This window comes from Ovis canadensis, chromosome 3, assembly GCF_042477335.2.
Source record: "Ovis canadensis isolate MfBH-ARS-UI-01 breed Bighorn chromosome 3, ARS-UI_OviCan_v2, whole genome shotgun sequence".
Lineage (NCBI taxonomy): Eukaryota > Metazoa > Chordata > Mammalia > Artiodactyla > Bovidae > Ovis > Ovis canadensis.
The window spans coordinates 221,538,641-221,565,265 of NC_091247.1; the positions used below are offsets into that span (position 1 = coordinate 221,538,641).

At 57.0% G+C, this 26,625-nt stretch overlaps 2 protein-coding genes and 1 long non-coding RNA gene across 6 annotated transcripts; 1 reads left to right on the forward strand and 2 right to left on the reverse strand.

The window, feature by feature from the left end:
- Window positions 1–1,417: 1,417 nt before the first annotated feature.
- On the forward strand, window positions 1,418–18,349 carry PICK1 (protein interacting with PRKCA 1). Of its 3 annotated transcripts, none has more exons than XM_069581621.1 (13): window positions 1,418–1,838; window positions 1,991–2,088; window positions 3,459–3,570; window positions 7,796–7,924; window positions 9,986–10,052; window positions 11,040–11,129; window positions 13,593–13,646; window positions 14,027–14,089; window positions 14,834–14,967; window positions 15,359–15,451; window positions 16,242–16,292; window positions 16,933–17,077; window positions 17,496–18,349. In XM_069581621.1, the coding sequence occupies exons 2-13, from the start codon at window positions 2,048–2,050 to the stop codon at window positions 17,768–17,770; spliced, it is 1,254 nt and encodes a 417-aa protein (XP_069437722.1). In that variant the 5' UTR covers window positions 1,418–1,838; window positions 1,991–2,047; the 3' UTR covers window positions 17,771–18,349. The 3 variants fall into 3 exon arrangements, with proteins under 3 accessions (XP_069437722.1, XP_069437723.1, XP_069437724.1); XM_069581622.1 differs by having other exon boundaries at window positions 1,508–1,687; XM_069581623.1 differs by having other exon boundaries at window positions 1,512–1,740.
- LOC138436101 (uncharacterized) lies at window positions 5,289–11,845 on the reverse strand. 2 transcript variants are annotated; one of them, XR_011255334.1, is made up of 3 exons: window positions 11,030–11,845; window positions 8,806–8,894; window positions 5,289–6,793 (listed from the first exon to the last, which is right to left on the reverse strand). It is a non-coding gene; the product is annotated as an uncharacterized lncRNA (long non-coding RNA). The 2 variants fall into 2 exon arrangements; XR_011255333.1 differs by having other exon boundaries at window positions 11,571–11,844.
- Window positions 18,350–20,746: 2,397 nt separating the features above from the next.
- Window positions 20,747–25,422, reverse strand: SLC16A8 (solute carrier family 16 member 8). Its single transcript, XM_069582011.1, has 4 exons — window positions 25,209–25,422; window positions 24,370–24,513; window positions 23,288–24,115; window positions 20,747–21,054 (listed from the first exon to the last, which is right to left on the reverse strand). The coding sequence occupies exons 1-4, from the start codon at window positions 25,420–25,422 to the stop codon at window positions 20,747–20,749; spliced, it is 1,494 nt and encodes a 497-aa protein (XP_069438112.1).
- Between the last annotated feature and the right edge of the window lie 1,203 nt (window positions 25,423–26,625).

The window sequence follows — 26,625 nt, forward strand, 5'->3', positions numbered from 1 at the left end:
CGTACGGTCTTAGTTGTGGCACATGGGATCTAGTTCCCTGACCAGGGATTGAACTCAGGCCCCCTGTATTGGGAGTGCAGAGTCTTAGCCACTGGACCACCAGGGTATTCCCTGTTTCTCCTTTTTATCTTGACCTTACAAGCACTTTTGGGAGAACCACTGTCCCCAGTCTACAGATATCTGAACTCAGACTCAGGCAGTGACTTGCCCAAGATCCCCCAGCTTCAAGATGGCAGCATCTGGGAATGAGCTAGGGCTACTGTGAGGTGGAAGAGCCACAATCCACATTAAATAATCTGGCTTTGGAGACTGCTCATTTTTAGAATAGAAATTCTGGCCTGCAAATAGGACTTGGAAATACCAGCCCTAGCTCTGCTACCAACCACCTGGGAGACAAGGGGCAGTGTCTCTCTGAGCCTCAGTTTCCTTACCTACACAATGTAGCTGACAGTACTTGCTCTTCTCTCATAGGATCAAGGTGAACTTTGAAATCCTGTGAAAGTAATCTTAATGGCGGAGCCAAGGGTACATGGAAAAGTTGTTGCTATTGTGGTACTCTGCACAACTGCCAACACTCATAGCTCCTGAAGGAGAGGGTGGGGCTCCCATCAGGGCATAGGATATGTGGATAATCATTTCTGCATCTCTCCTTCCTCCACTGCCCCTGGAGGAATCTGGACTGGCCTGGTCCCATGCTTCCTGGATGAGGCAGATGCTAGGGCTGGGGCTCTGGGAGTCCCAACCCCTCCAGGGAACTTACTATACACAATACTGCAGCAGAGGTTGGTGGGGAGAGGAGATTTGGACTTGTAGGCTGCGAAGCACTGATGGCATTTTCAGAACCTCAGGTACACAAGGGCTGTGACCTTCAGTGTGATCCCAAGGGGGCAGCTCCTCAGGACTAAGGAAGGAGAGGGAGTGTGAGGCGTCTTTTACTAAATATCATAGAAAGCATCTGGCCCGGTGCTTTTAGTTTGCATTTGGAGAAAGGAGGTTTGTAAAGGGAAAGGAAGGGAATCCAATCTGTCCGTAGCAGAGCCACTGACCAGAGGTGTGCAGGTGTTAGAAGGCGCTGGACTAGGTGGCAGGCGTCTCAGGGTTGAGATCTGGATCTTATTGCAACTGTAGAAGGCTCTGGACAAAATCTCTTCCCCTTACTGGCACTTAGTTTCCTGGCCTGCAAAACTCAGATTAGATTGGCATCTCGAAGGATCCTTCCAGCCAGGACAGTCATTCTAGTTGAGGAGTCACAGCACCCTAACACGGGGTGCTGAAAATGTCAAAGGGAACCTGTCGAGGTTTGTAGTCCACTGAATTTCACTGGAGGTCTCCCCGCCTGAGGATGCGGCCGTTGCCACGGCAACCAGCCAGGCGTCTTGGTCCCCTGCGTCCCGCTAAGGAAGCTGGGAAGAACCCTGCCCTTACCAAGATGGCGGCGGCCATAGGGCAAGGGGCGGGGTTGAGCGCCGTCGGCCTCTCCAGACCTTTACTCTGTTTCCGCTTTTTCATGCTAAGGGGGAGCTTCCGTCAATACTTATTCTCTTTCCTGGTTCTGGGAGCCCTGGGAGGCTGGGAGGGAAGGGTTGCTTGCAGGGATCGCGGCAAATACCCAGGGCAGGAAGGCGGGACTTCCGCGTCCCGTCGGAAGTGACGCGACAGTCGCGGCCGCGGACAGGTGGAACGGCAGGTGCGCTCAGGTGCCAGCCTGGCCCGGACCCGGCTGTGGGACTGACGCTTCCGGTGAGCTACAGAGGCAGCTCCTGAGGGCCTGGAGACCCGTGGGGCGGGCTCTGGGATCTGAGCCCCCAGCCCTGGCCTGGAGTCCCCCTCTGTACCTAGTAAGAATCACTTACCCACCCCCCACCGGGACAATCCCCCATCGTCCGGAGGGGAGGAGGAGGGCCTGGCTCTCGCTGATAGCCGGGGTTGGGGTTGGTATTTAGGCACTTTGGTTTCCTAAGCCCTGCCCTCTTTTCTCATCCCGATCCAGTTCCCCATTCCCCTGCCGAGCTGGGCAGTTAGCCAGCCCACTGAAACTCTCGGAACCATGTTTGCAGACTTGGATTATGACATCGAGGAGGATAAACTGTGAGTATGTTGTTACCCCAAGTCCCACGAGTGCAGGAACCCCAGATCCCCCTAAATCCCTAGACTTTCGAGTTCCACAGACCCTTGCTTCTCAGCGTAAGCTTAGAAGCTGCAGTGAATCCTGCCCTTCCAGAAGCTCACCATCTGTAGGAGGCTGTGGACATATTGAAGTATAATTGCAATTCAGGGCCACAAGGGCCCTGATGGAGAATGACATGGCTACAAGGAGAACCCAGCCAGCTGAGCAGTGCCTCTGCTAGGGTATTCAGGGAAGGCGTCACAGAAGAGGTGGCAATTGAGCTAGGTTTTGAAGGATGAATAAGAATTTCATAAATACACCTTCCTTCCCAGCATAAATGATTAGTAGGGCAGACTTTTTTAAAATTAAGTTAGTTTTCTTGTTAGAATTGGAGAAGGAAATGGCAGCCCACTCCAGTATTCTTGCCTGGAGAATCCCATAGACAGAGGAGCCTGGCAGGCTACAGTCCATGGGGTTGCAAAGAGTCGGACACGACTGAGCAACTTCACTTTCTTTCTTTCTGTCACAGAATTGAGCTAGGTTTTGAAGGATGGATAGGAATATCATAAACATACCTTCCTTCCCAACATAAATGATTAGTGGGAGAGATTTTCAAAAATTAAGTTAGTCTCCTTATTAGAATGTATCCTCCCTCAGAGCAAGGACTGAATGCAGTGCCTTTCTGTGTCCTCAGCACTGACGGTGCTCAACATCAGCAGGTTGTTAGCAAATGTTTGTCGAGTGAAGAAGAGAATAAATGAGAGTATTTGCCATAAAACATAAATAAGTGCTAATGTATAGTGAAAATTGAGAGGTAATTGAGTATAACAATTGAGAGATGGGTGATGCATAGGTTAACAGGAGAAGGCTTCCTGGAGGTGGTGGCCTGTGATTTATGTAGCTGAGAAGGTGACAAGAATAGTCTGACTCAACTCTTAGAGGGAGAATGAAGAACAGGGATAGGGACCTATTTTTTTGAGTACTTACTCTTGGCTGAGTTGGTGTTAAGTGGCTTCCATGTACTTTTAAAATGGCCATTTTTTTTTAATCAAATGATTTTATGAATGAGGAAACTGAGATGCAGAGAGGGTGACTTGCTTATTCGAGACACACAGCTGATAAATGGCCAAGTTGGGGTTTGATCCTCCATTAGCATGGATCCAAGAGCTCTGCGGTGTTCCAGCACAAAATGACAAAATGCTGTCTTTTTGGCCAAATGAGAAAGAGCTTCCCTCTGTAGCACGTGCAGCACTGGGAGGCTCTTGGGGGTTTTGGAGGGCCTGCCTCCACCCCCATCTCCTCCAGTCATTCTTTGTCCAGGACACTCAACTGCACGTGCTTCTCTTTCCAGCGGAATCCCTACTGTGCCTGGGAAGGTGACCCTGCAGAAGGATGCTCAGAACCTGATCGGGATCAGCATTGGAGGAGGAGCCCAGTACTGTCCCTGCCTGTATATTGTTCAGGTATTGAGTGCTTTGGAGGCAGGAGGGAGGTGCTGGAGGGGGCGAGCCACCTCCCTACTTGGACATGACAAAGGTTCATTCCTCCACTCTGTAAAGCTGGCTCTTTATTCTCTTCAGAGTGGCTTCCCTGAATACCCCCTCTCAGTAGGTCTGCCCTTGTTTTCCTGTCATTTCAATCTGTTTTTTTTCCTTCTCAGCAGTTACCACCATCTGTACTCTCATGGATTTGCTCACTAATTCTGTATCTAGCCACTTTTCCAGACTCTCTGCACTATGAAGGCAGGATCCCAGTTTGCTTGTTCACTGCAGTCAGCATCTCATACAATGCCTGGCAAATAGTGGACCTTCAGTAACAGTGTTGCCAATGAATCAACAAAACCATCAACCTTTAGTACTAACACAAGTGTGAAGCATAGTAGAAAGCCTAAAAGACTGTGAATGGCCTGAGTTTAAATGCAAGCTTCCCTGCTTATTAACTTGTTTACCTTTCTGGGCCTCAGTTTTGTTACCTGGAAATTGGGGATGTAAAATGCGTAGGTCTGAGGATCTTTGGGTTGCTGTGAAGAATGAACTCAACGATGACATCCCACAGTTTCTGGCCCTTAAGCAGCACTCCCTCAATGGCAGCTGTTACTATTTTTATGACAGTTCACTCTCCCAGATGATCTGCCAGCGGCACTTTACAAGTTTGTGGTCCTTATTGCACAGGAGCTGCCCTGGTGATGTTCTGTCATCTGTGACTCGCAAGTGGGGACTGGCCTCCTTTACTGTGGGGCTGGTCAGTCAGTGATCTCTCTAGTCTTGGAAGGAAGCTTGCTCCCCTAGACATCAACTTGACCTGGACTCTGCTCTGTTCTAACCTTCTCAGCTAAGTAGCCATTGGTGGCAGACGAGAAACATCAGTCTCTCTGAGGATCTTGCAAAAGAGTCACTTCTAAGGCCTTGAAGATGGAGATTCCCTGGATCTGGTCTTGCCCACTCAGAATGTGGCCTTTACAAGCCCTTTGGCCTCCTCTGACCCAGGAGGTGTTGGGGAGGCCTCCCCCAGGCCTGACCTCCTCGAAATCTGCCTGTTCGGCCTCCTGTGCCACCTCCCCCTCCATCCCCGCCCCCTGCTGAGGGCCAGGTTTGTCCTTAGTGTGAACTGTGATTATAAATAGTAGAATTGATTTTTTCAAAATTCAGTTTTATTTTTAATCAAAGACTCTCTGACTTGCTTTTAACAAGTCAAGAGTACTAAAAGGCCAATGTCAAATAAGCAATTCCCTGCTCTACCCCATCTTGCCGCCCTTCCCCCTCCCCAGGCCTGCCTCCACCCAATCCCAGAAGCAACACTGCTTCCCACCCTTTTAGCTGTAGATTCAGGTTGGAGGTCCCATTTTTTCTCAGTAAGATGCTTATCCTGTTACTTCTTGATCTGTCCCTTGTAAACATCTATCAGCTTCTCTCAGCCAAGGAGACAAGAATTTAACTTTCTTCCCAAACCACTGTTTCCTCCCACTCCATCTTCCTAGCACGGTGACCTTGTCAGTTTTGGTCCAGTCTGTGTCAGTGCAATAGGTATCATGTTTGGGGAATATTTCCTAAGGGCCTGGCCAGGGTATCTTGCAGACACTAGAGTTAAAGCAAGAAAACAGAGGCCCTCCTCTCCACCCCACCCAGAGAGCTCAGAGCACAGTAAGGTGCATTCTAGGTACCGAGCTTAATGGTCTTCTGTGTACTTTTTCAAAAAATATTTTTATTATGGTGAAATTCACGTAGCATACAATAGTGGTTTTAAAGTATAACCACTCAGTGCTATTTTAGTGCGCTCATGGAATACAGCTACCATCTCTGGTTTCAGAACTGTCTCATCACCCAGACAACCACCCGTGCCCTTGAGTGATCATGTCACATTGACGTTCATTCACGTTGCAGCCCATTTCAGTACTTCCTTCTTTTCAGGGCTGAATAGCATCCCACTGGATGGATAGACCACCATTTGTTTACCCATTCATCTGTTCATGGACATTTGTGTTGTTTGTACCTTTTGGATGTTGCGAATAACACTGCTATAAACATTCATGTCCAGTTTCTGTGTGGACATATGTTTCCATTTCTTTTGGATATAAATCTAGAGCGGAATTTCTAGGTCATATGCTAACTCTGTGTTTAATTTTTTGAGAAAGCCTGTGATTCTTTTCTTAACTCAATCTTCTTTTTTTAAAACAAGTAATTTCTTTTTTTTTCCTTTTTTTTCCATTTGCATTCTCCTTGTGTTTTCAGTACATTTACCGCAAACATTTCCCATCATCTTTCTGTCCTCCACCGCTGGTCTTTCCTCTTTGAACCACCCCTTCCCTCTCCTTTAGTGGACTGGATTCCCTCATCTCCAGGATCCCTCTTTCTTGGCTTACTTCCCCACATTGGTGGAGCATGTTTCCTGTAGCTTTCCGAGAAAGGCTGCTAGGGCGGTCAATTTTTTGAGAACTTGTGTCTCTGTAAGGGTCTCGTTCTGTTTTTTGTGGTTGTTATTCTCATATTCATTTCAGTTGACACGTGAGTGGGTCAAATTCAAGAATGAACATCAAGGTTGAAAATAATTTTCACTTAGAAATTGGCTGGTGTCATTTCATTGTCTTTTTGCCATCAGCATAGTTGTCCTGTCTAGTGATGCCAGTCTTACTTGTGAGCCTTTATTTGCAGTAACGTGTTTTACTGTTGGCCCATCAGAACTCCTGGGCACTTCTCTTCGTCCCTGGCATTCTGAAGCATCGTGACAACGGCTCTTGGCATGATCCTTTCTCTATCTGTCGAGCTGGAACCTCAAGGGGCAGGTTCATTGGAAACCCCATGTCTTTCTCTTCTGCATCTCACATATTATCCCTGATGCTGTCCTGCTTTCTGTTCTCGCTTTTGGACTCCTGTTGGTTAAACTCTGAGCTTCCTATTGGTTAAACACTGGGCTTCCTGTTGGTTAAACTCTGGGCTTCCTATTGGTTAGACTCTGGGCTTCCTCCATTGATCTTTTAGTATTCCTTTTCTTGTTTTCTGACCATCTCTTTTTTGCTTCCCACTGCTTGGTTTCCAAAGTTCCTTTGGCATTCTCCATTTCAATTATGTTTTGTGTTTTCCTGTTTCCGAAATGATCCTTTTACATCATCGTGTTCTTGTTTTTCAGGTCTCTGTGAGGATGTTAATTGCAGTTTTCTTTTTATTTTCATGTTATATAAGATGAATATATCTGAAATATGTTTATATTATATAAATATTTCATGTTACATAAATATTAGAATATTTCATATTATTCCATTTATTTTCATAATCTTTCATATGGTTGCCCCTGTTCTGTTCCTGTTTCCTGTGGTTCTTTTTTCTATTTAAATGTTTTGGTGTTTTTCACATGGGACACTTTTTCAAGGGCCCAGTACTCCCCGCCCGTCTTTGTATCTAAGAGCGAGCCCTCACAGTCACGACGGGTCTCACAGTTCTGTGTCGTGGCAGAGTCAGCTAGTGGGTTCCGCAGCGGGGCGTCAGCCAGTCTTCCAGCGCCCACAGAGAGAGGCCTTTCCTGCGGAGCTGTTGGGTGGGGGGGGGCCCTGGGGTGGGGCCCCCGCCAGGCTCCTGAGGCTCCAGGCTCCAGGTAAGCCTGGCTGCCGGTGTTTTGGGGCCCCACAGGGACTATGGGGCTGTGGGACTCAGCACACACTTTTGTCGCCTGCTCATCCTGAGTGTCTCCTCCTGTCTCTGTCCTTTTAACAGACACATTCAGCCACATTGAGCCAGTGAGCACAGAACCCCCTGGATGGGGTCACTTGGGGAGAAGGGGCTCGTGTGTGTGAGGGCCCTTGCTCCTTGGGGACTGCAGTGAGGTTGCAGGAATTGATCAGTGGTGCTCTGGCACCCAGTCAGCTCCGAGCAGCGTTGTTGGAAAATCTAAACAAATGACTTTGGAGGAACAAAGCCTCCAGTGGGTGTGTAAGGTTGGGTGCAGTTGATATCAGAAAAGGGACGTCTTATCAGTCACATTTACTTCCTGCCCTCCTTCCCTTTCCCCCAAGAAGGTGGGTCATTCATATCTGGCTGTTGGGGCTGTTCTCTCGCCTTGCCCTTCTCCTCGCCACGTAAGGGACAGAGTAGAGACCAGGACAGGGCTGGTGCTGGTTGGGGTGGAGGGCATACCCGCCTGCGCCAGCTTTCTTCCCAGCTTTCCTTTCCTCCCGTCCATCCCCTTCCACACCCACAGGTGTTTGACAACACACCCGCCGCACTGGATGGCACTGTGGCAGCTGGCGATGAGATCACAGGGGTCAATGGCAGGTCAATCAAAGGGAAAACTAAGGTGGAGGTGGCCAAGATGATTCAGGAAGTGAAGGTAAGGCTGCGGCGGCAGTGGGGACACTGGCCCTTTTGAGACCTCCAGCCTGCCCGAGGCCTCGGTGGGCCTGCAGGGGGCCTGGCCCTCACCTAGCTCCCTCCTCGGCACCTCGGGATCTGTCACATCCCAGCCCCTCCAGTTTCCCCCAGGTTCATTTGGGAGATGCTGACTACCTCCAGGACTTGTGCTGGGCCCTGGTGAGACAGCGGGCACCACGACTCAAAGGTCCTGCCCTCGAGCTCCCAGGGGAGCTGCCAGACTCAGAACCACACCTCGGGGTGAGCCAGCGTGTCCCCAGTCAGGGCTGGAGCTGAAGCTAGAAGTCCATGGTGCACCTGCCCGGGTCGGTAGATACCCAGAAAGCGTCCTCTGAGCCATGCTGGGCCCAAGAGGGTGTGAGAGGGAAAAAGGCACCCCACCTACCGTTCCCTGTAGGAATTTGCAGTCCTGTGGGTCCTCCTGGTCTTGCACATCACCCCGGGGACCCCTCTGGGCACCAGGGCAGCTCCGTGTCCAGCTGCTGGCGTCCTGTTCAGCAGGCCAGACTGCACTGCCTGTTTCCTGATTCCCCCATCCTGCTCTAGGCCAAGGCCTCTCCCTACAGAGCCCCTCTCTCCTGCCACGCCCAAAAGCATGCAGCCCTTCTGCCATGTTTTTGGAGATTTTTGCTGCTGGCAGCTATTGCAAAACCAAAACAGTGAAGGTGCAAAGCCGCAGGATGATCTAACGCTCTGAGAGTCAAGCATCCGGCTGCCCGCTGAGCTCGGTTGAGTGTTTGGGCTCCCTCACCCCATCCAGCCAGACCTCTCCTCACTTCCCTCCCATCCTCTGTGTCTTAAAGGCCTGGTACCAGCATCCCTGACAGTCCGTCTTCTTACCTTAGCCCCGGACCCACGGCTTCCACTCTCTCCCCTTTGTTCTCCTCTTCTGCTCCGCCTGGTGTGAAGTTTACTGCCTTGGGCATTTCCTGTTGGGCAGAGGAGCGCATCATGGGAGGTGGTGGGCCATGTTTCATTCTGATATGGAGCTGGGGTGCGTGTGCCCCCCTCTCTGGATCCCTTTTCTCATTTCCCCTGTCTCTACCCACCAGAACCCTCCTTGTCCTCCCGAGCCTGTCTCACGCCAGCCTCTCACATTACCCATGAGAATAGGAGCTCTTGGCAGGTGCGCGTGGCCTTGCCATTGCCTGGGGACTCCCCAGCCCCCACGTTTGGCAGACATCTGGGCACCCATCTCACCAGTGCCCTGCAGGAGGGAAGGAGCTGCTTGTGGTCGCACGGCTGGAGCAGAGCCCAGATCTGGTCCCACCTTGGTGCTCCTTCCTCCCCTACAGCCGTGCTCCGTGGCGGCCCTGAGCACCCTGCCAGGCAGCCTTCTGCACGCTCCCACCCCCTGACTCATGGCCTCAGTTCACTCTGGTTTCCCTTCAGGATGCAGCTTTAAAATCCTGTTTTGTATCTGAATGAATTCAGCCCCCAGCTCAAGGGTCTTAGGATTTCAAGCATGAGACTGACCACGGTGGCCTCACGTGGTCAGGGCAGCCTTCTCTAGGGAGGCCGGCTATTTCTCGTCCAGTCACTGGACTGCGATTGGTGTAATTCCGCGAATTGCATCGGCCTCTCCTGCTGGCCTCGGGCTCTGGGGGGCTGCGGCCACCCTCGTACCTGCTCCCCAGCACCCCCAGCACCTGACACAGAGAAAATGCTCGGACGTGTTTGTGGGGCGAATGGCAGGACTCCTGAGAAGGGGGCTGGTTTAGAAGACCCTCTCAGAGGACAGGAAAGTGGCCTGGCAGAGGTCTGCACTGTGGCCGTGGCATGGGGGAGGGCAGGGGCACGCAGTGTCACAGACCGCCCGGCTGTGAGCTCTGTGACCCCAGGGACCCTGTCTGCCCTGTCCCTGCCGATTTTCTGGGGCCTGGTGGGTGGAGAGAGGAGGAGGAACCCTTTCCCCGTGCTCAGGATTCTTTGATGACCACAGATACCAGGGCAAACAGGCCTACTCAGAGAAGGGGCTGGGGCCCAGGGGCTCCGTCACAGCTCTGCTGTCCTCTTCCAGGGGGAGGTGACCATCCACTACAACAAGCTGCAGGCGGACCCCAAGCAGGGCATGTCCCTGGACATTGGTAAGCAGTGCTGGGGCAGTGGCGTCCAGGGGCTCTGCAAGCCCCCGTTCTGTCTCCTTGTGAAGTGCATCAGTGGTCACGTGGCTGTGCCCTCTGACCCTCCGACCAAGCCAATCCAAAGCAGCTGGGAGGACCCAGGGGTGCTCCCCGGAACCCGTCTCTGGTTTCTCCCTGCCTAATGGTTCACTCCCCTACCTCCCTCGACCGCCTGCTCTGGTGCCTTCATGCCGTAGGGCAGCCCTCCAGCTCACTAGGCCCAGTCCCTCACCACTCTGAAAGGGGAGGGCAGCCTAGCCCTGCCTGGTACCGCCTGCCCACCTGCACACCCCACTCAACCCTGGCCTCTTCTGCCCACCTGCTGCCAGAAAGCCTTAGGGTCTGGATAGGCCCTCAGGTTCGGGGCAGAGGGCAGTCCTGCTGCCCACAGCATACCCTGGGACATATTACCTCCTGCTCGGGGGCTGGGCCTTGGCTCTGTAGATGCTTCCAGGCTCAGGAGCCAGATGGTAGCTTCGAGGTCCTCTGGACCAGCCACCTCATTGCACATCAGAGCCCGGGACCCAGGGAGGCGCTGTGCCCCCAGGTGAAAGCCCACCCAGATCTCTTGGCTCTGGGGCCCAGCACCCTTTTCCTCCACCCTTGGGCCACAGTTGCCTTCTGGTTTTTAAGAAAAGAGGCCAGTGTCAGGCCTAGGCAGCTCTGGACTTCAGTGGGAGTCGATAGCCACTTTGAGTGCCAGACCCTCAATTAAGTGCCTTACATACTTATTGTTTCCAGGCTCCCAACACCTCTCTCAAGTAGAGAGTGAAAAGGGCAGGGAGCCCAGAAAGCCCATAACCCCCCGCCAGGACCCTCCCTACTTCATAGTCACCCCCACCCCAAACCCCAATTCCGGCCCTGCTGTTGCTCCCAGTGAGTCGTGATGGAGCAGGATTGGCCCTGGGGGCCCAGACTCCACCTCATGAGTCCTTTCTCACCTGGTCCCAGTGCTGAAGAAGGTGAAGCATCGGCTGGTCGAGAACATGAGCTCGGGGACGGCAGATGCTCTGGGTCTGAGCCGGGCCATCCTGTGCAATGGTGAGCCCCCTTCTCCCAGCCCCACCACTGGTCCCAGGGGACTCAGGCCCAGGCCTCCGGGGGTCGGGTGCCACGGCTGCCCACCAGACCTGTATGTGTCCCCCTGGCCTGGGCCGGGCCTCTGCTGGTGGGGCCAATACTCACCATCTCTCTGCCTCCCTGGAGGTCTCCCCAAGCTCCCACAGATCACCCACAGTGCACAGTGAAGGCCTCTTACAGCCCGTGTCCCCCCGCTTTCCAGCAGGGGTTCACAGACAGGCCCAAGTCACAGATGAGAGACTCCTGGTGGGGAGGTGCCTCCTGCCAAGCTCCCCAAGCTGGTGCCTTCGCCACTGCCCCCCAGCTGCTCTCACACAGCCAGGCCTCCCCCACCCCAGCCCCAGTTCTACCCTGTGCCCTCTCGTCACCCCAGCACGTCCTGGCTGCTCCCGGGCTGCTTACCCGGCCCCCCGCCTCTCTCCAGGAGGTGGTGCTGCTGCCCAGCAATTCCTGCTCAGACCTGGAGGTGGCTGCGCTCGCCTCCCGCAGCGGGAAAACTGAGTACATGCACATTCACACCCACACATGCCTGTGCACACACAACTCTCTCCCCACACGCTCACACCCACCCATGCGTGTGCACACGCGCTCTCCCCGGGGGGTGGGGGGGAACCAGTGAAACACTCAGTCCCGCTCCCGCCGTCACCAGCCCAAGTTTATAAATAGCAGCAGCTCTCTGTGTACGTGTGGGGACAGATATAAATACCCATATAAATTGTAGGCTCAGCTGGGCGCACTGGGCTTTATTGGCTGGGACATCGGGGGTGGGGTCTGAGCTTGTTCCAGAGGGTGTACAAAAGTGGCGGCTGCTATTTCCAGCTTCTTGGTGCCTATAAATCCCTGTTACTGTAGTTACCATGCGTCGAGATGAAATTAGAACTGGTTGTTGTGTTTTTTCCCCCCCAAACCTTGCAATTTCCCCAGCCTTAAATAGGGTTTCTAAAATTGAAGCTGTCATGATGTCCCATGACCCAGCTAAAAACAACAGCACGGCGCTTACGTGGCTCCTTCACTGCCAGGCTGGCCGGGCGCCAGGGTGCTGGGGCGCTGGGGCCTGGAGGCCAGCCCAGTGGCTGAAGCCTCTGAAGACCTCTAAGGAGCGCCCCACCAACCCCTAGAACCCAAACCCTCCTCCCTGACAGCCTGACACACGCTGCATTCTCTGCCCAGATTTAAGAATCCAGACCTGGCTTCTACAACCCTTCCTCTCCTCCCACTCAGAAAACCCTGGCCCAGGTCAGCACAGGAAACTGAGGGGGCAGAGGGCACTCTGGCCTGCACAGCCCTCGCTGCGCACCTTTAGGCAAGTTGCTTTACCTGTCTGAACCTTGGTTTTCCCTATAAGATGGGGGAAGTAATCTGCCCCAAAAAGCTCATGTGGAGAAAGGACTGAGCTGGGTGGAGGGCTCCAGTGAGGCCAGGCTCTGTCTTAGGAGGCCCTGGGCCAGGCAGCCACCAGCATGGACCCTGTCCCACACTTGCTGCCCGTGCTCCTGGTGGGGAGGTGGGTGTGGGCCTCACCCTTATCAGAGTGGAGGAGGGTGGTGATCACTGCTGGCCGGAGCCCCGCCCCACCCTGATCTGGAATGTAGCCCCGGCCCTGGTCATCCACTTGTTCCTATCTTGAGCCCTGGAGGTGAGGCAGCTGCCCCCATCCCTCACCTGGCAGCCCTTACTGCCCCTGCCAGCCGTGGCCTGGCCACTGTCACCGCTAGACCAGGAGCCTGGAAAGCACCACTCAGATTTCATTCACCAAGGTCATTCCCTGGCCCAACACAGGGTCTGGCACATAGTGGGTGCAGGATAAACACCTGTGAAGCCAGTGAAGACGATCGCCAAGGCCCACTCCAGTGCAAGCTCTTCCTCAAAGCCCTTCCTGCCTTTCTCTCCCCTCCCAGATTGCTGTCCCTTCTGAGCTGCCAGGTGGTGGCGGGCTGCCTTGAGCCTACCTTAAGAGTTACTGTCATGCATCCCATCTCTCCCACTTGTCTCTGACTGCCTTGCTTCCTGGCCGTTGGCAAGGCGTGTGTTGGAAGTTCTGGCCAGGTCCTTGACTGCTAGGCAGGGGCTTGCCTTCCACCGGCCTTGGGCAGCTACCCTTGGGCATGGCCTTGGGGAGGGCCCAATCCGGTTTTCACTCCTCACTTCTGGAAGCACCCGCATCCTTGTCACCATGTCCCAGCCTCCTGGGGTGGTGCTTATCACAGCCTCCTGAGGGTCGCCCTGCTGTCCCGCCTTGTCTGGGTATACTGGGCTCGTCATAAAACACCTGTGAGCCCAGCCGCCCTGAGGTGCCCAGTCCCCATCCCTGGGACCCTGTCCTGTGCTGTTCCTGGTTCTTTGGGGGCCACCTCGCCTCTCCCAAGCCTGGCTCCAGTGATCCCTGGGTCTCTCCCCTCACCCCTGGCTCTCTGATCCCCACAGATGGGCTCGTCAAGAGGCTGGAGGAGCTGGAGCGGACCGCCGAGCTGTATAAAGGTGGGCAGGCACACCCTCCCGCCAGCAGCCCTGGGTGGGTGGGGTACTGCACCAGAAGTGCCTGGCCCGGGTTCTCCCCGAGGTGGAGCTCTGGAGCCCTGCTCTAAACGTGATGGCAGTGAGGGGCAGGGTGCCAGCCACACAATTCTAGGACCGTAGTCATTAAAAATTCTTAAGAAAATCTAAAGACCTGCTTTTTCTGATTATAAAAGTAACATGTGCCCATAAAAAAGAACGGCACACGTAAACCGAGTGAGAAAAGCCTGAACCTCAAGGACAGTGTGGGCCTCGGGTGGGGTGGGGGTTTGGAGGCCGTGTCCTGGACCAGTGTCATCCCCACCGTGTGGTCCTGTCCCTCTCATTTTGGGTCTTTCCCACAGGGATGACAGAACACACCAAGAACCTTCTCCGGGCCTTTTACGAGCTGTCACAGACGCACCGGGGTAAGGACGCCCTGAACCTGCTGCATGACCCTGGAAAAAACCCTGCACTCTGGGCTCAGCACCTCCCTACACCCAACGGGGAGGGTGAGGGCGAACTTCTCTCTGGGGCTTTTCTGCTGCCCAAGCTCAAGCAGACCCTGCAGCATCTGACAGATGTCATGTCAGATTTGGGGGTGTGATGGTGATGGGGCCAGCGGGGAGCCTCTCGACCAGCTAAGCTTCTGTGGGGTGCAGAAGTTCCCCGTGCAGGCTCTGTCCTGTCTATACTGCTGCTTACAATGTACAAGGCCTTTTCTTATTCCCGATCATGTTTCCTACACGTTTGTTAGCTTCAGTTAATCCCATTTTACAGCTGGGAAGACAAAGCCCAGGTAGAAGAAGCAGTAACCCAGCTCCTTAGGTGCAGGGTTGGCCTTAGGACCAGATTCCTAGACCAGTACTCTGCTCCCAGACAGTTTCACCTACTCCACTTTGACCCTGTCTTCCTCGCATGGTCTGGTCACTTCAGGAACCAGGTCAGCTCCTTGGATGTAGACCCACCTTCCTTGGGGGTACAGGTCCAGCTCTTAGGGGTGTAGATCCACCTTTCTTGAGGTTTAGACCCACCTCCCTGGGATGTAGACCACCAGCAGACCTCAACCTCTGACCCGCCACGCCCCCCACCATGCTTCTCCCCCACAAATCCCTGGCTTCTCCGTTAAGGGGTCAAGTAGGGGCGGCCTTCAGAACAAACTTGTCACGCAGCCTTTGGGGACGTGTTCTCTGTGATCGGGGTGCGGGAGCCTCAGCCCGCTGCGAGTGAGGCTTTTGTGAAGTTCGCCGATGCCCACCGCAGCATCGAGAAGTTTGGCATCCGGCTCCTGAAGACGATTAAGCCGGTAGGTCACGTGGAGCGTGCGTGGGTCCGTAGGTGAGCGGGGAGGAGCAGTGTGGCCAGCGGAGAGTGTCTTGTTCTGGAGGCGGAGCACCTAGGGGCTGGTTTGGGGGTGGGCTGCTACAGCTGACCGTGGCTGAGTCCTTCTTCCTCCACGACCTCAGCACTGACCTCCAGGCTGGTTTCTGGCCCTGACCCCACCAGAGTTACAACTTGCCCTTGGCCTGGGCTGTCTCCTCCTCAGAATGGACAGGGCAGTCGGGGATCTCCCTTCGGCTCTGACATCTGAGTCCACTAGAAGGGTGGACGCACCAGTGCCATTCCTTGTCGCCCTCTCCAGCTTTCACCCGCCCTTGCCCAGGGGGCCTGAGCGTCCACCCCACCTCCTCTTCCAGATGCTGGCAGACCTGAACACGTACCTCAACAAAGCCATCCCGGACACTCGCCTCACCATCAAGAAGTACCTGGACGTGAAGTTCGAGTACCTGGTAAGTGGGCCCCGGCCTCCTGGGGGGGCGGTGGTGTGGGCCCGGCCTGCTGGGGTCAGAGCCCACCTGGAGGTTTGTTCCTCTTCAGTCGGCCGCTTGACGGCCAGCGGGTCAGGGCCGGGACCTTGGTGACACCTGACTGGGGACGTGGCGCCAGGGCCCTAGGGAGGTGTTCGGGGCTCAGGCAGCAGCCTAGGCCCTGCCTTGACTCTTCAGAGGAGCTCTGGGGTGGGTGGCGCCCTTGCTCGGGACCCACTCTGACCCCATGGGAATTTTCTTCAGTCACCCTTTAACAGTGGATCAGTCTAGCTCACTGGTTGTAACGTGGATTTTCATGAGTCTTATGATCAAATGGTAATTCTGCGGTCAAAGGAGTTGAGGAAAAATACTCCACTGAGCAGGCCCAGGTCCTTTGCTTCAGGACTTGTCAGAGCCTTCGATAGACCCATGTGTAACGTGGGTCTTCAGGGGCTTCCTCAAGTTCTTTGGATCCTGAATCCTTTAGCCCAGAGCATCTGTTGGGACTTGGGTGTAAACGCTGGGCTCTCGGGCCCTTTCCATTGTCCCTGATGAGTGCCCTCACCACCCTGAGCCTCCAGGGCAAGGGCCAGCCTCTCCCCACACGTCTCAGCTCTTTCCAGCTCAGGGTGTGCAGGGCCCACAAGGCCTGGCACGGCTGCTCCTCTGGGTGGCCGAGGGCTCCAGGGGGGCCTGGGAGGAACTGGGGCCATCAGGGTGCGCACCCAGGTGGTGCAGCCCCCCTGACAGCCTGGCCTCACCCGCCCCACAGTCCTACTGCCTGAAGGTCAAGGAGATGGACGACGAGGAGTACAGCTGCATTGTGAGTGGGGTGGGGGAGCACGGCCCTGGTCCTGGAGTGGCTCGGGGTGCACACACCTCTCCCTGCCCGCCTCACAGAGCCCCAAGAGCGTCCTGGGCCTGCCAGGGACTCGGGGTGGGGCGGGCCTGCCTAGGAGAGGCCTGGGGACTTGGCCAGGCTCCTGTTTGTGCAGATCTGGGGGCTGTCCTTCCGTCCCTCCCTGTGGCCTCTGCAGGCCTCCCAAGTGCTGGCCATTTTTGCCATGGAACCATCCCCACTGCCTGCTCCCAGACCAGCTGCCCTCTAGACTTGGTGAGGCTCCTGCAGGAAAAAAAAAAAAATGCCCTTCCTCTCACTCCTGAGAGCCGGGTTTTTTTCACTTGCTACTTTGTAATATTTTTGATAGCAGGGTCCATCTGTGACTCAACACTCATTTAACGTGGCAAGAGTCTGGGGTTTTTTTTTGTTTTTGTTTTCACAAAGCTATCCCTAAGCACTGCTAGCAACTGCAGGCGTCTCAGAAACGGGGAACGGTGGCAGCTTTGAAAAGTGCCGTGTGGTGTGGGGGTTGCGAACTGGCGGGTTCTCTGCAGCCTCTCTGCCGCCACCCCCGACCCCTGCCGCCTGCCCAGGGTCCCTGACGTGCTTCCCCCGGGCCCAGGCCCTCGGGGAACCCCTGTACCGCGTGAGCACAGGCAACTACGAGTACCGCCTGATCCTGCGCTGCCGTCAGGAGGCCCGCGCCCGCTTCTCCCAGATGCGCAAAGACGTGTTGGAAAAGATGGAGCTGCTCGACCAGAAGCATGGTGAGGGGCTGCGAGGCCCCCCGACACCATCCTCCTCCCCATTTCAGAGAGGTCCAGCACTCACCCAAGCTCCCAGGGACAGCCCATGGCAGACTGGCTCTGAGTCAGACCCGAGATGGGAGCGTCCCAGAGCCTGGCCAGGGTGGGACTGGCCGTGTCCCGTGGACTCCTTGGGGTGTAGTCCCACCATCCCCAAGCCCTACCCCACCCTGGCAGTTCTCTTCTACTCCCTGAACTGGGAGCGGGGAGGCCTGGGTACTGTGCAGGGCTGGGCAGCCCTGGCTGGCCTGGCCCCCTCCGAGGGTGCCAGGGGGCAGTGAGGTGCATGAAAGGGAAGCCCAAGGGTGGCGGAGTCGGTGGGGCCCTGTGTGCAGGCAGCCTGGCCCACCGGCGCTGTCTGCCGCCCCTTGCGCCCCAGTCCAGGACATCGTGTTCCAGCTGCAGCGCTTCGTGTCCACCATGTCCAAGTACTACAACGACTGCTACTCGGTGCTGCGTGGCGCCGACGTCTTCCCCATCGAGGTGGACCTGGCTCACACCACGCTGGCCTACGGCCTCAGCCAGGATGAGTTCACGGATGGCGAGGACGAGGAGGACGAAGACGAGGAGGACACGGCAGCCGGGGAGCCGCCCAGGGATTCGCGAGGGGCTGCCGGGCCCCTGGACAAGGGCGGGAGCTGGTGTAACTCCTGAGTGCCCCCTCGGGGTGTGGGTCCGGGGGGCAGGGTGAGCGGGAGGACGCAGCTCGGGAGCGGGGGCAGGGCCACCGCACGACAGGGTGTGCAGCGCATAAAGGCCTGCTGGCTTGGGGCGCGTGCCTCCCTGCTGCTCTGTCCTGCACGGCGAACCCGGGTTGCCCGCCCAGGATGAGCTCTGGGGCCGTGGCCTGGGCCCTCGGCCCTGGCCCCCTCCCTCTCCACCCCTCACCTCCACCCCCAGCTCCCCAGCCAGCCAGAGAGCTTAGTCTCCCGACCTGCCTTAGGAAGGAGAGAGAGGGCAGAAAGGAAGAGGGGTCGGAGGTGGCAGGATTCCAGGATTCGTTGCTCGTGGGCACCTCCGCCGGCCCCACCCCGAGCCTGCCAGGAGTCGGGGGGCCGCGGGTGGCCAGCCGAGCTGGGGCCCGCGTTGCACCCTCGCCTCTCTTTAGGCTGGCCCCACCCCCGTCCACACTCACCTCGGCAGCCTTTATTTATTTTATTCCCCTGGCTCAGCCACTTCCCTGGGGAGGCCTGGGCACTGGGCCTGTATTGAATAAACACAAACCCAGATGGAGCCAGGCTCTTTGCAGTGGCCTCAGACCCTCTCTCCCCTCGATGTCCCCTCTTCTGCTGCCCTGATCACGGAGAGGGGCAACACCATTGGAGAGGGGCTCACCAACATTGCCGTTATGGCACTGACTCCTCACAGCAGTTCTTTGGATGAACACTGCTGTCCCCATGTACAGATGGGAAACTGAGGCCGAGAAGAGACTTGCTCAAGGCCCCTTGGTGTATGGGGAAGAAGTGAGATTTGGACTCAGAGCTGTCAAGTTCAGAAGACTCCACTTTCCCCACTGCCTCCCAGGCTTTCTGCTCTGTGGAGCCTTTTATATCCTCTCTCCTCTGTGACCCTTGAACTAAACTTTTTTTGGGAAAAGACGGGACAGATACTGGGTCAGGCAGATCCAAGGCCCCAAATGAGGAGAGAGTTAAGGGTGCCTTGGCCATTCCAGGCCACCTGTTCTGCCAGGGCCAAAGGGGAGGGACCCAGTGGGTGGTGCCACGCTAGTACTCCATGTCTTTGCTTCTGGACAGCTCTGGCCCACACCTATGATCCTAGTGGGATTATTAATAGTGACCCTTGTCACCATCAGTGTGTCCCTGTTTGGAAAATGAAATTTGTGCTCATCCGGAGAACAGGAGGGGTGCAAGAGGCTGTGAGAGGTGGGTAGAGCCCACAGTGGCCAAGGAGGGGGTGGTTTCCTGCTTATTAGGTTTGCATGTGTGGGTCTCGGGCAGAGATGCCAATGGGATCCTCAGGCAGGATTGGGAGCTTGGAGAGGGGGACTAGCTGTCACTGTGTGTGCTCCCTTCGAGCCATCAGACTGCATCACCTCTCTGAAGGGTCAGCCAGCAGGGAGGCCAAGGGCACAGACGAGCTGGCAGCCTAGGTTTGAGGCACAGCTCCTGTGACCCTGAGCTACCTCCTAACCTCCTGGGCCTCAGTTTCCCTACCTGTGAGTGTGGCTAGTGAGGGTACCTTCCTCCTTGGGTCCTTAGGAGGATGAGTTAACCTTTGTGAAGAGCATAGCATGGTGCCTGGCACAGTCAGGGCTATATTCATTAAATAAGATGTAGTCACTGCTCTAGTGGCTCGGGGAAACCGCAGACACAGTGTCAGTCAGCCGGGTATGTGCTGGGGTTTTCCCGGGGCATGGATGGAAAATGAGACCAGTGGGGAGGGCTCACCAGGGGGATGGGTTCTCCTGCGGAGTGTGGATGAATGGAGTCATAGGCCCTGGTCACCTGATTTGGAGGGAGGGAAGCAAAAAAAGGGGTGTCCCATTTGTGGGAAGAGGGTGAACATGTAAGGGAAAATACATCCCTAAACCTTCCTAGTCAGGGTGAGACCTGGAGCTCCCCGCACTGGACTCCCTGTACCACTGACCGGGCGGATGGGGGGGACTTCCCTAGTGGTTCAGTGGTTAAGAATCCACCTTGCAATGCAGACGGCCATGGCCGGGGTTCAATCCCTGGTCAGGGAACTAAGATCCCACTGTGCTGTGGAACAACTAACCCCACAAGCCCGCAGCTGCTGAGCCCCTGCAGCACCACTGGAGAGCTGGTGCGCCACAACCAGCAAATTAAAGATCTGGCGCGATGCAAGGAAGACCACCACCTCCGACAACTAAGACCCAACCGCAGTCAAGTTAAAAAAAAGAGTGCCATTGAGGAGCTCTCTCTAGGACTCCTGGGAAGCTGGGGAAGGGAGGCCAGCAGCCATGTGTCCACAGGGACACGTGTCCAGAGCAAAGGCCCCAGGAAACCCGAGTTTATCCCCTAGAGAGAGGAGGCCGGGTCTCTAGAGAGAGGGTCCCTTTTAGAAAGGTGAGGGGGCAAGGTAGGTGCCATCCCTCGACCCTCAGCCCCAGCTCTCCCAGCCACAAGATGGAGTTATGGAGCCACATAAGCTTGCCTACACACAGGGGAGCCGGGATCCAGCCCCGGCCCACTGCTCTGGGACGTGTGCGCCCGTTCTCTGCCTTGGGCCCCTCCAGTGGCACTTGCTGGCCGGGCTTCAGTGCGCAGGGCCGGGATCGAGGACACCTTCCCCTGCCATCCTCCACCTCTGCCACTCCATCCCCAGTGCCCGCCAGCTCCCATCAGAGGCCCCCGGGGGAGAATCTCTCAGACTCCCTCCTGGCCCCCCGCCCCCCACCCCCAGGGAGCAGCCAGAGATGCAGAAACAGAACTCTTTGTCAGCTCAGTTTTATGAACTTCAGATTCACACAGGCCGTGCAACAGCAGCTTCACTGGCAGGACCAGGGCCACCCAGGGCAGTTGAGAGGGGCAGCTCCCCTCATGGACCCCCAGAGGTGACCCCCAGGAGCAGCCCCCCACCCCACCCGGTGTGGGGGCTGAGAGGGGAAGCCCCATTTCCGAAGTTCCTGCCACCCGGCGCTACACAGACTCAAGAGTCCAGCCCTGGCTCCGTCTTCACCTCGGGTTGCAAAGGCCCAGTGCCTGGGCTTGGCACCTCCACGGCCTCGAGGCCACCGGGCTCCTTGGTGCCGGCGGGCGGGAGGTCAGAGTCCACTTCGGCCTCAGCCTCCTCCTCGTCGCCGGCCCCGCCCTCGGTGCCTGGGCTGGGTGGGCCGTCCCTGGGGCGGCGCAGGCAACAGTAGGTGGCCACAGCCATGAAGATCCCCGCCAGGGCCACCTCGGAGCCTGCCAGGTAGAAGATGATCTCGTAGTTCTTGAGCGCGTCCACCAGGCGGCCTGCGGGGAGGGTGGATGGCAGGTGAGGGCAGGCAGGGGAGCCCACCCTTCACACACGCGCACACAGGCACGCACACACGCAGTGGTCTTGGTGGGGCTCACACACACACACGCCCCAGTCTTTGTTTCAGATGGCAGAAATCCATGACGGTTCTGCCATTTGAGACCTTAAAACTGTCACTTCACCTCCCTGGATCTCAATTTCTTAAGTGATACGGGGATTCTCCAGTGGCTCAGGGGTAAAGAATCTGCCTACAATGCAGGAAACAGGCAAGTAAAGAATCTGCCTGCAATGCAGGGTTCAAGCCCTGGGTCAGGAAGATCCCCTGGAGAAGGAAATGGCAACCCACTCCAGTACTGTTGCCTGGAGAATCCCATGGACAGAGAAGCCTGGTGGGCTACAGCGCATGGGATCGCGAAAGAGTCAGACATGACTGAAGTGACAGAGCACATGGGGCTTGAGGTGAGGCAGCACTGCATAAGGGCCCTCCTGTTCCCCAGATCCAAACTCCACATGTGCCCTGGAACTGGCCCAGCTGGGGATATTTGACCTAGGAGTTGGGAGAGTACAGGGCTCAGCCTGGGGGCCCCAACTATTGCTTTTCCCACCTAACTGCCTTGGTCTTCAGGGGCCAGGTTCAGCTCTCTCCCAACCTCCCAGGCCACCCCCCCCCCTCCCAGGGGGCCCCATGTAACTCAGACTGAGCTATCATCAGCATGGGACTGGAGGCAGAGTTTGTGGAGAGATTACTCCTATTCTCTGTATTTTTCCAAGCTATCACAGGTACATGTTACTTTCATACTTGACAAAATCTTTTTTATACCCCCAGACACACTGCATGGCTTGCAGCATGCTAGTTCCCTGACCAGGGTTCGAACCCAGATTCCCCACAGTGAAAGTGCAGAGTCCTAACCACCAGACTGCCAAGGAATTCCCTCAGGAAAATCTTTAAATTCCAAGTATTTCCCCTAAAGTGTGGCTCTTCAGATGCCTCGCTCTCTCAGGGGCCTCCTTGTGGCAGTCCACAGCAGGTTGTGACCCTCTCCGTATGCATCTCAGTGGCCTCAGGAGGTTCCCTGGCGGTCCTCAAGCCAGCTGCCCACCCTGTGCCCCTCTGAGCAGTACCCTAAACTTGCCTTCCTGACCCTAGCCCAGCAGCCAGTCCCACCCCACACGCAGTCCTCACCTTCTTCTCACCCCAAATACCTTCTCTACCTATTAGATCCACCCCAGCGTCACACAAGAAAATGAAAGATGAGTCTCTGAGCCTCTGGCTGGTTTTATAACTTTTGGTGGTGGGCTCGGGGGCTGTTCACATGGCTTCAGGAGCTTTGTGGTTCCCACTGGGTCAAGTGAATTGGCAAAATCTGATGAAGGTGCTTAGCTAGCCTGGGCCATCTCAGCTGCAGCCTGGGTCCCAGCAAAGGTGGCCCCTGTCGTGGCTCCATCCTGGAGCCTGTGACCTCAGCTCTCTCCTGCTCACGGGCAGGCTTCCTGACATTTCAGGGATAACCTGACCACCCAGGAAGACCCTAGGAACTCCCCCCTCCACCCTTCTGATCCTAGTTCCTGCCTTACTTGAATAGGGACAGTGTCCCCCAGACAAACCCTGTGTCCTCTCCTGTGGGGTCCTGCCCTGTCCTGAAAGGCCACGCTCATGCCCACCCTGCAGGAAGCCTTACCCTACCACCTCATCAGGATGACTTCCTATGTGAGTGTAGAGCACCCAGCAGGCAGTGTGCACAGTGGAAGACCCCAGCGCCCTGCCCGCTGTGAACTCTGCTCCTGGTCCCCCAAGGACACTCCCTATTCCAGTCACCCCTAGAGGCTGGGGAGACTAAACACTCAGATGTAGTATTTCAGAGGTGTGGGCGTTAAGCACTGGGCAGGCTCAGATCTGATTCTGGGACTGGCAACTTGAACTTGGCCTCTGTGCCTCTCTGCAGGAGAATAAGCACCTGCACTTCACAAGGCCTTTGTGCCATCTGCTGGAGACCACTCACATTGGGTTCTTCCTGGCACATTTCCTGGCTTTTCCGGCCCTACCCTGAGCGGGTGGTGCAGCTTGGAGGGGAGACTAGTTGGCCATGGGAAGGGGAGTGTAACCGGGCTGTCTCTCCGGAAGGGTCCCTTCCCCTGCCTCGTCCCAGGATGTTCTATCCAGGATAAGGGTGGGGGGGCTTCCCTCGGACCCCGGGGCACTAGGCCACCCTCTCCTCCGAAGGGGCGCACCGGCAGAGGGCGGTCCGATGAGCACAGCCACAGCCTCGAGGAGGAGGACCAGGCCCAGGGCACTGGGGAATCGGGGCGCGCCCACAGCCGCCATGAGCACCTCGAACTGCAGGGCGCCCACCATGCCGTAGGAGAGGCCGAAGGCGATGCAGAAGGCGACAAGGGCGCCGTAGCTGCGCGCCCGCGCGCTGCTCAGGTCCGTGAGCCCGTTGGCCATGAGGGCCAGGCTGAAGAGGTAGGCGACGTGTGGCCGCAGGCGCGCCAGGCCGGCTAGGGCGCCGCACGCCGGCCGCGCCACGATGTCGACGAAGCCCACGATGGAGAGCAGGAAGGCAGCTTCGGAGTCGGGCACGCCCGCGTCCTTGGCGTAGTTCACCAACAGGATGGCGGGCACGAAGAGCCCGAGCGCCATCAGGAACTTGGTGACGGCGTACACCGCGAAGGCGCGGTCGGCGCACACGGTCACGTCCAGCAGGCGCCGGCGGGTCCGACCGCCAGAGGGCGCCTCGCGCACGCGCGGCCCCGCGCGGTGCGCCTCCGCCTCACCCGGCGCGTCTCCTGCGCTGTCCCTGCGCGGCCGCGGGCCGGGCCCCGGGGGCGGCCGCATGACGGCGCCGCACGCGCAGCAGTTCAGCAGGAGGCCGCCCAGCAGCAGGAAGCCGCCGCGCCAGCCGAAGTGCTCGAGCAGCTGCTGGCCGAGCGGCGACAGCGCCGACAGGAACACCGGGCTGCCGGCCGCCGCCAGCCCGTTGGCCAGAGGCCGCCGCCGCTCGAAGTACAGCCCCAGCATGATGAGCGATGGCTGGAAGTTGAGGGCCAGGCCCAAGCCTGCGGGCGAGGCAGTGCTGTGCCGGTCTTTCCGAGGGCGCTCCCAGCCCAGCCCCCAGCGGGAAGCAGGCGCGAGCACCCCCCAGACACACACCCCTGCCCCAGGGCGGACAGACCAAGGGATGGGGTGAACTGAGCCGAGGGACAAGGACCGCTCCTCACGCGGAAACTGAGGACAAGAAAGTCTGGTGGCAAGGCCTCCTGATCCCACGCGCAACCCCATCCCCAAGGAGGGAAGCGGTGGGCACCCTCACCTGTGAGCACCCCAGCTGTCAGGTATAGCTCCAGGAGGCGCGTGGCGAAGGATGCTAGGATCATGCCGGCCGAGGCCAACAGCCCACCCACCAGCATCACCGGCCGACATCCAAAGCGGGTCACAAGGATGCTGGACACCGGGCCTATGGGCAAAGCAGGGTCACCAATCGGGCTGGACCCCTCTCTGGTAGACACTCCAGGCTTTGTACCTCCCAGCCTTAAGAGATGACTTGAAGGGATGAGGTCACTCGCCCCCAGTTCAGGGAGTGCAGGGGCTTAGCCAAAGTCACATAGCTTGGCTGGGACACACCAAAGAGATCCCTATGGGGGAACACAAAGGGTGGAGCCTATACGGGTCCCCTGCCCTCCTGACAACATGGACGGTAAATAGCAGAAGGGGCTTCATTCCCTTATGAGCTCCCTTCCTCCCCAGGCTTCCCCAACCCCTCACCTCCATCATCCACACGGCTTTGCTAGGATAACTCCAGCATCGCCCCCATCCCCACCCAGGTGGTTTAGGGCTTTGGGGTGGGAATCTTATTTAGATCTCAGGTTCCCCACCTGTAACATAGGCGGGTTTGGGTCTTTTGACAGAAATGGAGGGGCCCTTCCAGCTGGCCAAGCTTGCCAGATCAGCCACCTGGGGGTGGGCTCCACCGCCTGGAGCCCACCTCCTCCCCTCTCTGGTGCTAACGCTTCCACAGGAAGGCAGGGGTTTCCATGCCCTCCCCGAGAGGTCTGGGGGATGCTCAAGGGGTCAGATGTCTCCTGGTCCCTGATCCCGATCCTCAGTCCTGGGCTTGGGGGAGAGGGGAGGTGTCCGAAAGGGGGCGCGGACCTGTGCCATAGAGCATGGCGAGCATAATGGAGGACACCCAGGCTGTGTCGCTGTAGCCCGCGCCGAAGTCGCGCATAAGCGCGCGGAAGAAGACGCTCACGGCCTTGGGGAAGCCATAGGCGAAACCCGTGATCACGAAGCAGGCGCCCAGCACGGCCCAGCCCCAGCCCCCGTCTGGGGGGCCGGGGCCCCGCCGGGGACCGCTAGCGCCCATCGCTGCCGTCTCTGGTGGAAGAGAGGGGACAAGAGGGTGTGGCGAGGGTCTGTAGCCCAGACAAGAAAGGCGGATGGAGACCCAGGGTGGGGAAACTGAGGTACGGGAGGAACAGGTGAGCCCTGCTCAGAGAATGGAGCCAGGAGCGGAAACCGAGGTAGAACCTCATCCCAAGCCTCCCCTCCTTCAAGGGACGGGAAGAATGAGGGGAGGGTAATAGAGTCGTTCCCACCTGAGTCTTGACTTCAGGAAAACTCCCTCTGGAGGGCACTGCTTGTCCCTCAGGACCTAGCAATGTCAGAAAAAGGGGGTTCGGGTGAGTGGGAGAGGGCGACCACCAGTGTGTGACTGGAGGCATGTGTGGGGACCGAAGATGTCCCTAGTGTGCACATGTGAGGGTCTCAGGACAAAGGAACAGACACGGTGGAGCGGGAGACTAGTGCCAGCGGCAAAATGGGTGGAGCTCACTTTCCTCCTTGGCCAGGGGGTATGTTCTTAATTCCTCTCAGTGATCTGAATGTCTACTGTCGTTTAGAACATTATGGAGGAAAAATCAAAACACGCGGTAACAACATCAGCCTTGTCTCAGAAGCCAAGGGAGCGGAGTTCCAATTCATCCCAGCTTAGCCAGGGATTTGCTCTGTGATTTGGGCCAGTCCCCTCCCCTTGACTGAGGCCTCAGTTTTCCCACCTGTAAGATGGGTGACTGATCATCCCAGGTCAGCCGGGGATCTTGGTCGGGGAGGTGGTCAGATCTCTGGCTCCACTGGACAGATGGGAACCTTTGAGGAGGCACTGGAAGAGAGACCCTATCCCTCCAAACCCTTAGCAGCCCCCCATCCCCTCCACAATCCCCGAGCTCCACCCAAGGAGTCACACAGCAGCCCCAGGTGCCTATGTAACAGACCAGGAGGGGGCTCTGGATGGCCCAGTCCAAGCTGGGGGCAGAAGCCTCCCTCCCTTCTGCAACCCCTCTGTGTTGGGATCTCCTTCCTGACCTTGGGTAATGCCAAGGTGTCCAGGACTCTGCTCCCCACCCAGGACCAACTTCTGGCTTTTCCTGTGTCAGCTCCTCACCACAGGTGCAGCCACTTGAGCACCAAGACAAGAGGTGGTCCCGGGCAGCCCTCCCCCCACTCTTACCTGAGCTGTCCCTTGGGTTTGGGTATCCAGCCTCACATCTTCTGAGGCCTGCAGGAAGGG

Excerpts from the sequence above, each read along its gene's own strand:
- PICK1 (XM_069581621.1), top strand. The coding sequence starts at position 2,048 with ATGTTTGCAGACTTGGATTATGACATCGAGGAGGATAAACT. Across the intron at positions 7,925-9,985 it reads AGATGATTCAGGAAGTGAAG|GGGGAGGTGACCATCCACTA; the intron begins GTAAGGCTGCGG and ends GTCCTCTTCCAG. Across the intron at positions 16,293-16,932 it reads ACGAGGAGTACAGCTGCATT|GCCCTCGGGGAACCCCTGTA; the intron begins GTGAGTGGGGTG and ends CCCCGGGCCCAG.
- SLC16A8 (XM_069582011.1), bottom strand. The coding sequence starts at position 25,422 with ATGGGCGCTAGCGGTCCCCGGCGGGGCCCCGGCCCCCCAGACGGGGGC. Across the intron at positions 24,116-24,369 it reads GACAGCTGGGGTGCTCACAG|GCTTGGGCCTGGCCCTCAAC; the intron begins GTGAGGGTGCCC and ends CCTCGCCCGCAG. Across the intron at positions 21,055-23,287 it reads CATCGGACCGCCCTCTGCCG|GCCGCCTGGTGGACGCGCTC; the intron begins GTGCGCCCCTTC and ends CCCTCCCCGCAG.